This window comes from Parasteatoda tepidariorum, chromosome 3 (genome assembly GCF_043381705.1).
Source record: "Parasteatoda tepidariorum isolate YZ-2023 chromosome 3, CAS_Ptep_4.0, whole genome shotgun sequence".
NCBI lineage: Eukaryota > Metazoa > Arthropoda > Arachnida > Araneae > Theridiidae > Parasteatoda > Parasteatoda tepidariorum.
Genome location: NC_092206.1, coordinates 101,398,270 through 101,413,384, shown reverse-complemented (window position 1 = coordinate 101,413,384; position 15,115 = coordinate 101,398,270). Strand labels below are relative to the sequence as shown.

At 31.1% G+C, this 15,115-nt stretch overlaps 2 protein-coding genes across 2 annotated transcripts; both read right to left on the bottom strand.

Moving 5' to 3' along the window:
• Nucleotides 1–4,033: 4,033 nt before the first annotated feature.
• LOC122272677 (ATP-dependent DNA helicase PIF1-like) lies at nucleotides 4,034–5,110 on the bottom strand. Its single transcript, XM_043056602.2, has one exon. It carries the CDS (start codon nucleotides 5,108–5,110, stop codon nucleotides 4,034–4,036), a length of 1,077 nt encoding a protein of 358 aa, XP_042912536.2.
• A 1,828-nt stretch (nucleotides 5,111–6,938) lies between these two features.
• LOC110283419 (uncharacterized) lies at nucleotides 6,939–8,586 on the bottom strand. The gene is made up of 2 exons (XM_071179294.1): nucleotides 7,458–8,586; nucleotides 6,939–7,381 (listed from the first exon to the last, which is right to left on the bottom strand). Exons 1-2 carry the CDS (start codon nucleotides 8,584–8,586, stop codon nucleotides 6,939–6,941), a joined length of 1,572 nt encoding a protein of 523 aa, XP_071035395.1.
• Between the last annotated feature and the right edge of the window lie 6,529 nt (nucleotides 8,587–15,115).

The following is a 15,115-nucleotide window of genomic DNA, read 5'->3' as shown; positions in this document are numbered from 1 at the left end:
TGTTCGTGCCAAGAATATTTCTCGTCCAGATACTTGTGAGAAATATATAAGAAAGATTTATTTTCCTTCCGAGAGAGTCTTTTTTCGAATAGAATTCTTCTTTTTTTTCTATTCTTCTAAGAAAGGACTTTTTATACTTACGCAACTTCTCCAGATACAGGATTTTACAGACATAAAACTTAAATTTGAGCACACAAAGATAAGAATTGGATTGTTGATATATANTATAGGCATATGCAATAGGGAGGGGGGGAAGTAATAATGAAAAAAATTACAAACAACTGATTAAAGAAAGAAATAGATTAAATTTTTTTTTAAAAACCGGAAAATAAAAGATATAATCTTTTTATCAGCCCACACGATTATATCCGCAAAAAAGAGTGCTTTCTGATATTGTATCAATATAGCCAAAGCAAAACATATTAATACAATAGTGTGAGGAGCACTCAAAATTGTTTTTTTACAAAAATTACAACAAATAAAATAGATCAAAAGAATCAAATCAAAAGAAAAATTTTAATAATTTTTATAATTCGTTATTAATTTTCAAAACGCTATTTTTTATAAGATTAAATTTCATAATATTTCTGAAAATTTAACAAATTTGTTTATATTAAAAAATGTTAACATATTTTGAGCTTTATATATAATAAATATCTGGGTAGAACTATATTTAATTATAATAATATCAGCAAAAATTTAGGGAGGAATAATATACCCGATTATGAATGTCCCTGTGAAGAAGAGAAATATTTTGATTTTTTTGATAAACATCATAAACATATAATTACTGGTAATTTAAATATTACAGAAAACTTAGAACTTAGGAATTTAATGATAAAAGGCACAAAATTCAAACACATTTACCATATATCAATTAATAAAATTCTAAAATACTTTCATTAATATCTCAATAGTTTTTGTTTAAAGATATCAAGTAGATTCTCTTCATCTTTGTGGTCAGAATTTAAATGGACTGTTTATTTTTACTTTAAAAAATTTGTTTTCAATAATAAAGAAAATTTAAGTAACAGTAACAACTCAACAAATTTTTCTAAAATTGTTCCATCCATTGAGCAACTATAAGAAAAATTTTATAATTACCCCCATAGACAAAGCTGACAATAATTATCCAATCTTCCGTAAAAAATTCCATGTTAAACTTTTTAATATGGAGTTAAAAAATTGTAAAAGTTTTAAGCTTAGTAATTTAAATAATAATATTCTCATTAAAAAAATTTTAGTTTTATATAAAAGAAGTTAAAAATTAAAATTAACTATATACAATTAAATAACAATATACAATATAAAATTAACAATTAACAATTTCCTTACTTAATTATTACTCCTAAATGTCATAAAATTCCTATAAAATTTGGAATTTGGAACAATCACACGTGGGTCTAATACTTACCTAACCATTTATATATTTGCCATGCACCATTTTCTCTAACAACTTAAAAATAAAATTATTAACACTATTACTAAAGAAGGTTTCTCTTGGATTATCACTAATAATCAACCGATTTTAGAATTTATTGAACATAATAAAATTAATTCGATTGCCTTTTGATTTCCAGGATCTTTTCAACAGCATTCCCCTTTCTAAACTAAAAAATGTCCATTTCAATTATTACTATGATTTTAAAAATATCCTTCATTGCGATTTTGATTATTGGGAAATTCTAATTAATTTTTGTCTTTTTAATCTTTACAAAGGAAAAGATATTTTTAATCAAATTTATGGAATATCTCAAGGATCTAATTTTTCATCTCTCTTAGCATAATTTATGTTTGCACTATTATGGAAAAAAATTATATTCTTAATATTAAATTTGTTTTTAGATTCATTGATGATTTAATTATCTTTAATTTTCAAGATTACACAATTTCATTAAATAATATTTACCCAGAGGAATTAATCTTGCTTCTTAATCATGATGATAATATAAATTTTTTGGATTTGGGTATTATAAAAGAAGAAAATACCTGCTTTGTTGATTTATACAACAAAAGAAATTATTTTATTTTTACTATAAATAAATGCTAATTAGTTGGAATTTTAATATCTCTAAAAACATCGATTTAAATATAATTTTTAATCAAATGAATAGAATTAAAAGAATATGTAGTAATGTTTATTTGTCCAAAAAACAAATAGACAAACTCTTTCAAAATTTGATTTCAAAAAAACAATGGTTACCTAACTAAAGTATGTAATTAAATTCTATATAAAATCACTGGGTCATTTTATGTTATCATAAATAAATTTACCAAAAACTTCTTTGCTAATTCATATAATTTTTACAATGTACAAATCTATTTTGGACAAATCCGTGGCTAAAAATATGTGCAAAATAGGCAATTCATGTTTCTTTATCTCTCTCTTTCTTTTCTTAAATAAAAGTTAATTTTGTAAAATTATTAAAATTGCATGATTAAATATCAACCTTTTTAATTAAACACTTCTTTAAATTATCCAGTATAATATTACCTTGAGCACATCTATTTTCGGGGGCCAATCCTTGGTGACTAACAAATCAAACAACCGTCAGTACTGCAGTAAGAACGTGCTGTAAAACAAAATACCTCTATCTAGGCTTCAGTTTTCATATTTTGTAATCTAGCAATCTTATTGTGAAAATATTTTAAATCATTCTTGAAAATTTTCCCGCTCATGTAAGTTCATTTGAATTCGTTACTCGCTTTATAGATTTCGTTTTATGTTTTGTTCTGTTTTTTCTTTACATTTCATTTTCTGTTTTTTATATGATATTTATTATTTCATGTGCTCTATTCTATTTTGTTTCAATAAATTTGTTGAGTGTTCCTCACACTATTGTATTGATAATCTATATTGATACAAGAAAAGAAAACACTCCTTTTTACGGATATAATCGTGTGAGCTGATGAAGACATTATATCTTTTTTTTCCCAGATGACGCACACCTGTCTGAAAACTGTGGTGTAATATCACTTCCGAATTGGAATTGAACAATCCAAAAAAAACTGTGTTAAGTAACACTTTATTTCAAATTATCAACATTCATATAAAGTAAGTAAAATCTAAACACCAATAATGATGAAAGCATAAACCATTTACACCGTTTGTGAATTATTTTTTCTTCCAAAAACACCAATGTTGGCATACTTAGAATAATCAGTAAATTGTTTACAATCGAGTTCGAGTGAGCTGCGGTGGCGTCAGGGAAAAGAGCATTCGCCTCGCGATGAGGTGCCCCAGGTTCGAATCTACATGTTGACTGGTTGATACGAATACTGCTCCCGGCTCACGCCGACCACGAAACTGACGTAAATTATCCTCAGTTGTAGACGAATCAATGGATAGAATCCCCTTGCCCTTAGTCTGTACGTGAAAGGTTTCAGTGGTTTTCTTCTCCATGTAACGCAGATGCGGGTTTGTTCGATCAAAATTAAAAGTACGATGGCTAGTTTTCCCTATTCTTGATCCAGGAATTCCCTTGTTTTCTGGGTTCTAGGAAAACTAAAAGGCTATGGAATTGAACATTGATATTTGTAAATTCACAATTGGGTCGGTTGTTCAACGCCAGTTTTAAAATAAAAGTTCGAGTTGGCTTGAATTTGTTGTTATCTGGCACGCTACTCTACAGAAACAGTAGCTATAAATGTGTCATTTAATGTGTAATATGAATAATTATGTTTTAATTTTTAAATATCTGTTATTTTATGTACATACTAGCGGACCCGACAGACGATGTCCTGTACATACGTCTTTAATTGGAGAATTTCAAATTTTTTTGAATAAGCTATAACAATCTGGATCGTTTTGATGAAAATTTTTATTAAAAAGTTATCATATTATCTAACGTCATTACATATATCTTATCACAATTCGACCAATCGATAGCGTGTGAGTATGTGTATACTATCAGCGAAGTTAAATGTAGAGGTTGTTTTAAATCAAAATTTATTTTAATTAAAGGTTAAAAAAGTGAAAACTTGAACTATTTTATAACAGGTATATTTTTTCAATTAAAAAAAACTTAAGTTATCATAATGCCATTAGATGTACAATATTTTTGGTTAATCCTTCAGGAGCAAACACAAACAAATTCGAGGGTTTTCCAACTCTGGAACACGCAACATATAATTGACCGTGAGAAAAGCACGGGTTTTCTAAATCTAAGCCACAAATTGTCATTGTTTGACCTTGTGACTTATTAATAGTCATAGCAAAAGCTAAGCGGATTGGAAATTGCAAACGTTTGAATGGTATAGGCGAATCTGAAGGAATCATTGGGATCCGCGGTAGAAGTACAACTTCACCTTGAAATTTTCCACTTAAAATAGTGGCTTCCAAAATGTTACCCATGATTTTTTTTATGACCAGTCGCGTGCCATTACACAATTTCGGAGCATTCAAATTTCTAAGCAAAATTATAGGTGAACCAATCTTCAATCGCAAATTATGGGGTGGCATTCCAGGTAAATCCAGTGAATTTAAAAACTCGGCAGGATAGTTGACAACTTCATCAGGATCAACAACAGTGTCAATCGATTTGAATGTAATTTCACTACCAGGCAATGATTGTTGTACTTTAAAATTGATTGCGTCAACATCTAAATTTTTTGCGGCTAAAATAGCTCGCTCACGTAGCCATGCATGATTAGTATAATTATGTGGCAAATCTGGAAAGATACTTTTTATTAACTCCTCTTTGGTAGGCACCATGTTGCAAAAATTCTGTGGGAGTCCAATATATTGTGTATCTTCATACAATTGAATTTTACCATTGCCAATGTTTAACAGTTGTTCAGAGAATCTTGACACTAATGGATCATTTTGAAGTTGAACACGCATATTAAGAGTAAGGCATAATTTACTGACACTTTGCCACAGATAAGATTCTTTCAAGCATGCGTTTATTTCGTCCGCATATGTCGCACGTGGAATGACGGGTAATGTTTGTCTGAAATCACCTGACAGCAGCAGTAGATCACCACCAAAAAGCCGAGTATTATCTTTAATATCTTTTAGGGACCTGTCGAGAGCTTCAAGCGAATGCTTGTGGGCCATTGTACATTGATCCCAGATAATAGCTTTACATTTTCTCAAAACTTCAGCCATGCCTGAATGCTTCTTTATGTTACACATTGCTTCGGGATTGGTATGAATATTCAAAGATAATTTAAGGGCTGAATGCGCTGTCCGTCCACCATCAAGTAAGGTTGCTGCAATGCCTGATGAAGCTTGCCAATGCAATATGATTTTGAGATCGAATGCGCGCAAGTATTAGTGAGATGAGGGATGTTTTACCAGTGACACCTGGAGCGTCCAGAAAAAAAATCCACCTTGTTGAGCTGCAATTGACACGTTAATTTGATCATATATATTTCGTTGCTCAGCAGTAAGCAATCGTTCATTGTCAGCAACAAAAGTAGCCAGAGAAGTCATATCGAACTGGTGTTCACGTCGAACGTTGCTGTTGATGATATCTGCGGCTTGGCGGATTGGCACTGGCATGCCAAAATTTATGAGCGGCATGTTCGAAATAAGAATACAAATATCCTCAATCATTATTAATGCCTCGTTATATATTTCTGCGGAGAATTCAATACTGAGATTTTGATTAGTAATTCTAATCCGATGCGAAATATCCTCACTCATTGAGTCTTTATATTTATTCCACAGAGCAGATGCTTCAGACGGAAAACACGTTGTCAATATTATTGAAAATAATTGACGAATTTGCTGTGGAGATGAGCTCAGTGCTGCATCTGCAAGTGTGAGGTCCCAATGGTTATCATCCTCCAATAAATGAAACTCACGAAACGCATCAAAGAAAGTGCCGTATAAAGTACCGTTGACTTTTCGCCAGTATTGGAAGGATGTCGGTCCAGGAACGTTAACCAATAACAAACGCAGAAAGAAGCATTCGCGTTGCTTAGGATGAACTGTATATAATCGTCCTAAAGTATTTGTCATAACTATGTCGGCAAATCCTGGGAGTGGAGTGCCTCGTTTCCGTGGTTCCCAACTTTTTGGTCGTTTATTTCATGTAAAAAATTTAGGAACATCAGTATACATTAATGTCTTTGCAAATTCACCAACAATATCTTGTCGATTACAAAGGTTGAAAAATTCAGTAAGAGTTGTTTTTGGGGCTGTTAAAGCTTGTTGTAGTGCATTCTGTTCTGTGAAATAACCACGCTGTCCATTTTCAAGATGCACAGCCAAATGTACAACAGCAGGATCCCTTTCAGTTATAGGAAATGTAAAAATTCGCCAAATAGCTTCATTACTACTTATGTATCGTCCAATTTGATAATGTATTATTTCGTCATTCTTATTTACATTCTGAACAGCAAATATAGCTTTATCACTGCCCTTATGAACGTACTTACAAATGTACTTGATAGACATCACCGAACTGCATAACTCAACGTTTATGTGTGTTTTATAGGTTTTGCACAGCAATGGTGAGTATGGAACCACCCAGCGATTATCGACGTCAACTCTTACACCGTTTGATAGACGCAATTCATATGATTGACCGCCATTGTCTACATCTCTACGACGGTAAGATGGATAACCATCGATATTGGTGATAGTGTCAGTTTGACATGGTTTAGGAAAACGTTTCGTACATTTTCCATTATCCATACATGGTGACATCATGTTGAGAGAACCACATGGACCATGGATCATATTAGTAGTCACAATGTCAAACAATTCTTGATCAACATTCGGATTTGGAATTTCCGCTGAAATAATTTTGTCAATTTTTTCTGGGCGTACTTTGTCCACCAACCAAATCGAAATATGCGCATGAGGTAAACCTCGTTTTTGCCATTCAACAGAATAAAGCCAACATCGTGTTTCACCAAATACCGAGTAATGTGTAATCAATTTCATCAGAGATTTCAATTTTTGTTTGAACACACGTGCAATGATATCATGGAGATGCATCGATGTTTGACCTGATAACAGCAAATTTAATTTCATCCCAGTTTGGATTACACGTTAATGTGATAAAAAGATCTGGTCGGCCGTATGCGCGTACGTAAGTCATGGCGTCTTGAATATATTCTTGCATATGACGCGGACTACCAATTGATGATGGAAGAATATATGCGGTACCGATGTTGTTGACATCATTCGTTGCATCTACGTTACGGATTATGGCGTCACGCAAATGAATGTACACCTCAGAACGAAGTTTCGCTTGATTAAATTTTATATAACGCAATCTCTCACTTTCGATTTTTACATACATATCAACAATGTACTTATTAAATAGCTGTCTGCATCGGAGAATGTTATTATCTTCATTTTCACGAATCATCAACCGGTATGCGTAGAAGTTCATCGCACTAACTTTCTTGATTAGTTCTTCACCTGTAAATAAAACTATTTATAAGATAAACAGAAATAATTGGTTAAAAAAAATTATAAAATAATCTATAAGTTGTGCCTGTTGTTGGATTCCTTTGTTTAATATTTAAATGATATCCATCTTCTCCTTCCCAAAATATCAACGGATATTGCAGTGCGTCGTAAGAACGATGATTGTCTTGAATTATTTGTATTGTATTATCTCTGCGTTGTATGCGAATATCTCGACGTTCACATGGGTTACCAGCCATAACAACTGCAACTTCATTAACAGTTGGAACATTATATGTGCCTGCGTGCTCTCCATAGGGCACTTTGTCTGCTTTAATAACAATGGCGTAGTTGTCGTTTTGCAGTCTGCTGGAAAGAGTCTTGAACAATCGTATCAATTGGTTATGATTTTGCAAGAACGTTTCCAAATTGTCGACAATTTCTCGTTCCTCCATCTGCTCTATATGGTTGTATACGCATCGTGTATGAGTTTGTTGCTCCTCATCGCCCATAAAGTAAATTTGTAAGAATTTTGGATCGACATTAGGCATTGGAAGCAATGAACCAATTTGGTGGTACACTTGACCTTGAATCTTAAATGTAGATTCAAAATTACGACCATCCTCATTATGAACAATTTTTGTTGCTCCAAATGATGTCATTTGAAAGCAAGAATTGAATTTACGAATTTTCCGCAAAAACAATTTCGATTGAGATGCGGTTCCAGCTAATAATGTTTTCAAAGGTTCCGGTGGTGGATTTAACGGTGGAAGTGAAATTTTTCCAGATGCGCAACATAAACCAGGCGATTCACCTTTGTACTTTAAAGCATGACAATATTGACACTCGTTGTCCATGCTACCGATTAAGATTAGTGCATGTGACGAATAGTCTATTTCAGGGTCATATTCAAATGCAAGACGATTAAGTGATGCTCGTATCAATGCTCGATTATCTTGCATTCGCCGTTGGTCACGTTCTCTGTTTTCGTTGGTCGCTCGTTGGCGTGTCTCTCGTTGTCTTAATGCATTTGCACGAAGACGTTGATTGCGTTGCTCTGAATTTTCATTTTCACGTGAAGATGCAACTTGATTTCTTAAATTCACATTATCCGTCAAGTGTTCTTCAACTGTTCTATTCAATCGATGATCATGGACCAATTGAGCGTTTCGAGTACGTCGACCAATATTTCTTGCTCTTCCACGAAGACGTGGCATTTCTTTGTAAAACAAATTACTGTAAAATAGTACATAAAAAATATGAGTAATTTATTGAAAATGATATTTTAATTAAGTAACAGGACTGAAAAGATTTATTGTACCAAATTTTAGATAAAAAATTTGTAATTTTATTTTTTTGCTTTTTTTTATTTACTGTTTCAAATAAGAAATTTTAAATAAAAACAATTGAAAAAGTTTTATATGAAATCAATTAGCTTCACAAATAAATTTATAGGTTACAGTGGTTGTTAACCAACGCACGTATAAATTCAATCTAAAATTATAAAAAATACTCACTTCAATTCCGCACTGAATCTACAAAATGTGTAGTTTTTTACATTTTTAAAATGCACACTTCAAAATTCTACAAACACAATAATAACACGAAATTACAAATTCTATTCAACGACTCTTTTTCCTGCTCCCTATTAAATTATATGTCTATCAAAACAAACTAAAAAAATATTTATAGAAAAACAAACGTTTTATGACTTTTATTATTTTTATGCTAGTGAGAACCAAAACAATATGGAAATGAATGAGGGAAAACTGGATCCTACCACGTGATTTCCCGGCCAATAAAAATGTAGCGTTAAACGTTTAACGCAACCTTGTTGGAAGTCGCATAAGAAGTATAACTTTTAAGAAGTAGAATTTTTCCCACTCAATAAAATATTAATTAAAAAAACAATTGAAATTGGACCGAATTGTGAATCTAAACCATTCTCGAATCCTTCTGAAGGTACACAGAAAATTTCATTTAAATCGGTCCAGCCGTTTAGGAAGAGTTCAGTGACAAACACACGCACAGAAGAAATATATATATAAAGATATGAATATAATTGTGTATGTATATGTGTGTGTGCATTATAGAGTCCTGAAAAAAATCTATCTAACGCAAGCATGAATTAAAACGGGATAAATTAAACGAGAAGGATGAATTAAAACGCATAACGAGATCAACTTTTGGAACGTGGCTTATATTAACCCGTTACGAGTATTTCAATTTATTTTTGCTTTGTTGATGTGTGGTTGGCGTCTAATAAATGTTTTTTTCTTTTTAACAAAACTGTTTTTTCAGTAAAACTTGATTCATTACTGAATCCAATAACCTTACATCTAGTAAGTTGTAAAAATGTGTCGCAAAATTTTATCTCATTTTAATAGCTGGAAGCAGAGCCGTGGAGTTGAAATGTTCAATTTCAACTCCGACATGTACTTCATTACAAATTTCACTTCGGAAAATAATAACATTATTACGAATTAAATACAAATTTCAATCTATACATGCACGATTAGTTTTAAATGGATTATATTTAAAATTACATTTCATAAAAGCTAAAGAAGACAAAGCATTGAAATGTTACAAAACCATTATAAGAAAAGAGATATCTCACACACGTACACATATAAATGTCTTATTTGCAAAAGAATTCTGTAAAAATATTTCTGCAACTGGAAAATTATCACAAAGAAGACATAATTCATTAGCATATCTTTTCAATTGAGTTGATTATACTCACTANTTTGTATTTCATGTACTTTTTCAATATTTCTATAAAGGCTCAAAAACGCTTAAATTAATTTCTGATAATTTGCATAATTGTCACACTCTATTCATTAAAGTAATATTTTTGTTCTCGCACTAAAAATGTCTCTAAATAATTTTCATTCGATCAAAAACATCGTTTCTTCTTTTATTCATTTTTAACTATTCGGAGTCAGAAGTTAATTTTTGAGATCCCACTCCTGCAAATTTTTTTCGTCTCCGGACTCCATAGCCCTCGCTCGAGGAAGATACTTTAAATATTCGAAAGTTAGTACCAGATATAAATTAAATTTCGAAATCAAACATGGAATTTTACGTTCCTCTTTTTAGGAATCCTAAATCTTTAGAGATGAGCCGATTCCCCTGGAGGCAAAACAAGATTCTTCGCCTTAATATTATTTTTTTACAATATTTGTAAATCTCAGGAATCAAAAAACTCTTGCCGCAATTTTTAAAATTCGTGAAAATGACCTGTTTACTTTCTTTAGGAATATTTCCAATGTTTAACGTTCGCAAACGAGTTAAAAAAACAATATCTCTGAAACAAGTTAATAAAAACATAGCAGGAAAGATTTTTCTTTTTGCTGCATTTGAACAATCAATCATGATAAAACAAAAAATTAAGTTACATTCTTGTAAAATTTGTATTATAACAAAACATAATAAGCGCTTTTTCTTTAGAAAGACAAATGTTTGGTTTCAAATCACAGTTGATCATATAAAAAGTTACATCAAGTTAATCATTATTTTTTTCTGTACAATAAAAGTCAAACACAGACACAAATTATTTTATTTCAACGCTGCAAAGGTAAATATTAAAATGGAAATAAAGAACAGTGTTTTTGCGTATAATAATTCTCACTTATTGGCATCTTTCCCTAACATAACTTTTTTTTGTCGATATTTTCTTTCTTGTGTAAAGAAGGATACATACTAATATAAATTTTAAATGTATTGTAAGACAAACAAATCAATAGAATGTAGTGTTGTGTTTAATTTTGAGCATTTAAGCTAATAATTTTAATTCTAAGTATTATCTCTGAACTTTGAAAAATCGTAAGAGCCAGTGTTATTTTGTATGTTCAACTTAACGTCACATTTCAAATGCTGTGCAAAATCTGCAAAACTTAAAAAACTAGAAATTACAAAGGTGTGTAAAAAATGTGCGAGAAATTCGCTTATTAGCTCGAGAATTATCAATTCTTAAACTTGATGTAAAAAAAAAAAATATGTTAGCCGTTCTACTGCCCGTTAAAATGCAACTACAGAGTTGAAATTTGACATGTGGAAATAGCCATTTTTAATTATAAATTGAATAAGCGATTTCTTTTATCGAAATACCAACTTGTTCGAAAATTTTTGTAATTTGAAGTGCATTTTGGTGAATTTTTGTACTGTAAATTATGATTATGTATCAATTGCTGTCGAAAAATGTATCTCTCTCCAGATTCTCATTTTATTAGCTCGCGCATGACTTGCTGTCGGAAGAAGCAAGAAAGAATGGATAAATAAAACTAAGCGATCAGAAATAAATCATAACATTTCTGCCGTCAAATAGAAATTTCTCAAGAGAGATAAAAACCGTTTACAATTAATACTGTTATAGACTGTTGTTAAAATCCCTTCATTGATTCGTCACATATTCCAAACAATTTTTCCCCCCAAGGATATTTGATTATTCAAGTATTCGTTAATTTTGTTGCCATAAACATATTAACAAACAGTCTCAATCCAACATTATGATAAATCTACATTTTATAAACAAAATTATCTTCTTTTTCTTCTGAAAAGTATCGAACAGAATTTAGACAAGAAAACAAAGATAAATGAAAGGCCGCCACTGGGGTTGGCGAGAAGAGCGAGCAAAAGGTGTATCCTCTTTGTTGTTGTTTCTTTTTAAATAATAATGTTAAGCATTTTAAGTTTTCTATATCTTCTAGTTGATGTTATGTTAACTAGTTAGTGCTAGTTTATTTAAGGTGAATTAGATTTAAATATTTATGCGAATGTTAGATGGTCCATGCGAATATTTCTTGTTTATTAAAAATAATTACTTTCTAATTACATGGTATGAATATACACCCATTTCGGATTCATGGAGAATTAAATTTTAATTCTTTAAATACGATGTCTGTGAAATGGATGAAGGCAGAGATTAAAAACGTGGTCTCTCGTAAATAAACCTTTTAAGCAAAGCGTGTCCTGCATCTGTTGGAAGGAGATTACATTCCATCGATTTCGAAATTTTTGAGAGTAAAAGGGATGTTGGGATGGAGTTGATTCGAAAGGGACTTGTTGGCCCTCAGCCAACTAAGCTTTCTGAAGGAAGTTTTATGGTTCCTTTTAGAAGACGAAGGGACCGTCCACATATATGCAGTTATTGTTTTTAGACAAATTACAGGAGCATAACTCTGACAATTGAAGAGAGAGGAGTGGATGACTTTAGTGAATTGGAGTGAACGAGCGCTACAGTTTACTCCTTTTTGTTTTTTCGTTCAATCTTTATGCTTTTAGTATGTTTGTGAAGACATAACTCACAAAACTTTTAGGGATTTATTTATTTGACTCTTTTTATAAAGAAATATTTTAATGATTTTTTTTTTTTTTTTTTGCATAGCATTTGCTTGTTTTCATTGTACTATTTTTAATGCTTTGAATCACATATAATTTTGTTTGCAAAGATAAGTATTCATGTATTTAGGCTTACATTCATAAATTAAAATTTCAGCAACCTTAATTTGGAAGAAGCTGGTGTCAAATCTAGCCTTGTTAGTTCGAAAAACGATCAAACACGAGTGAGCTCAACTTTCGCGAAGTATGCTTTTCAACGGTATGTATCGCTTGAATGGGCGAGTCATTCTTGAAAAAAGTATTCTTTTCAATAGCACTGATTGTGATCAAAATGTTATGGCAATTCGTTATATCTAAAGATATTTCTAAAATTAAATAAAAGAAATTTATTCGTTTTAACGCGAAAAAAATATCTAGGTCTAGTTGTTGAAATACAAATTATTTTAAATGTCATTAAAAATAATGCTGTTTCATGCAAAAATGACATATTTTAATTAATAAAAATGTTTATACAACAGTTTTGGGTTTTTTTTTCTATCGTGGTAAACTACGTTCTCATGATGAGTTACGCGATTCTCAATTTTCATAATTTAGGTTACTATTTCACGAATTTCCGCCGTTAAACACCCATCCACTCAATGAATATGCAGCTTCTTTTTTATTTCCAACTTCTTAACCTTGAATCTGAAAGACAGGAGAACGCCTGTTTAAAGAACAAAGTTATTGCATTCACCTTCAAGAAGAATTCTTTTAAATGATCACCATTTTCCCAAAATAGCGGTAAGAGCAACGAAAACCTCTCGTTTAGCCAATGGAGCTCCGATATGTTTCTACCTAAGTATAATTTCCATTAGCACGGCAGAGAGAGCAAAATCAAGTGTTTCATTCATAGGTAGACTTAATTTTCATGAAAAAGTTGCTATTAGTTTTATCATACATACGCTTATCGTTTTGGATTTAACACTTCACTTAATATTTTAAGCAACTTAAAGATCCCTATTTAAATATTATAATCCAAAAAATTGAAAACTTTTTGGCAATCGGTATTACTGATATTAGTGAATGGGTGCTGTTTTGATAGGTACTATATACACACGTATCACGATACCTACTATGAAAACTGTGGAAATAGATTTCTTTCAAACCGACCAAATGGGATAAGTACCGAAGAAGAAAATTGTTGACGAATATCAAGAGTTGCAAATAGAATTATGCCGAATGACAGCACATCTCATTTTGTGCCTGATTTAGCAATGCTCATCATTATTTCCTTTCTAAATGATATTTCTATATATGTAATATGATTATTTAATTTTATTTCAAAAAGAAAAACAAGGTGAGTAATACTAAAAGGAAAAAGTTGCCTAAGCATAGATTAATATTTAATTTTCAAAGTGACCTTGCTTTGAAAAAATATTTTTTTTTATTAAATAAAATTTCGTTCTCCCACTGAGCATCTTTGAAATGAATAAATTTAGCAACATAAATGAATGTTATCTATTTAAATAAAGTTATAATGAGAACTTTCCCCGAGAAATATCAATATTTGTTTTTAAGAAAATGTCATGTAGCCTACTCTTACACTGAGCTCTTCAATTAAGTTCAAACGCAATTCACAATAAAAGGTTTTGTGTCAATTCATAATTCTGTCAAATAACAGTAATTAACATAAAAGTTTTCTTTAAAAAGGTTAAGAAAAGAAGAAAAAAATTCCTACCAAAATGACCAAGTTTGAACATTCATGATAAAGCTCGGATTTAAAGACATGAATTTTTTTTTTTTTTTTAATTTTTTGAGAATTTTTCCTATTATTAGATTTTTTTCTACCCCATTTCTGAAGCTATATCAAATACCACTGCTTCTCATCGTGGAATTTTAAAAAGGCGGATTGGAAACAATATGAAAAATTTACTAACGAAAAACTTCATGTAGGGAACTCTGATTTCATCTGTCACACTAGTAAACTTATCTCTAGAATCAATAATGAAATCTTAGCATGTGCAAAACTTCGCATTCCTAGAGGAAACATTAAATTCAAGTGCTATTGGTCCGCGGATTTAAAAGGCCAAAATGAAAAGAGTGACAGCTTAAGAAATAAGACAGCTCTAACTCCCGATTAATGTCTAAATACTTGAAGAAAAGGTGGAGAAAAACACTTAAACCAAAAATTGACAACGTTGACCGTGACGATATTTTCAATATTTCTTTTAATTACCAAAAATTAAACACAGTTTTAAATAATCTAGTAATGAGGAAATGCGAAGATCTTATTCACGGAGAGTTCCTTAAGTATATGGGCATGAAGGCCAGAGACACCATGCTTTAACTGTTTCTGGGAGACAGGATGTCTCAAACAGGAAGAGAGTTATCATCTTACAAATCCTGAAGCAAGATGTGAAGAAAGTT

What these genes read in the sequence shown, in the direction of transcription:
- LOC122272677 (XM_043056602.2), bottom strand. Translation starts at nt 5,110, where the DNA reads ATGGCTGAAGTTTTGAGAAAATGTAAAGCTATTATCTGGGATCAATGT.
- LOC110283419 (XM_071179294.1), bottom strand. Translation starts at nt 8,586, where the DNA reads ATGCCACGTCTTCGTGGAAGAGCAAGAAATATTGGTCGACGTACTCGA. An exon ending in ACAAAGGAATCCAACAACAG is followed by an intron (nt 7,382 to 7,457) that starts GCACAACTTATA and finishes TTTTATTTACAG; the next exon opens with GTGAAGAACTAATCAAGAAA.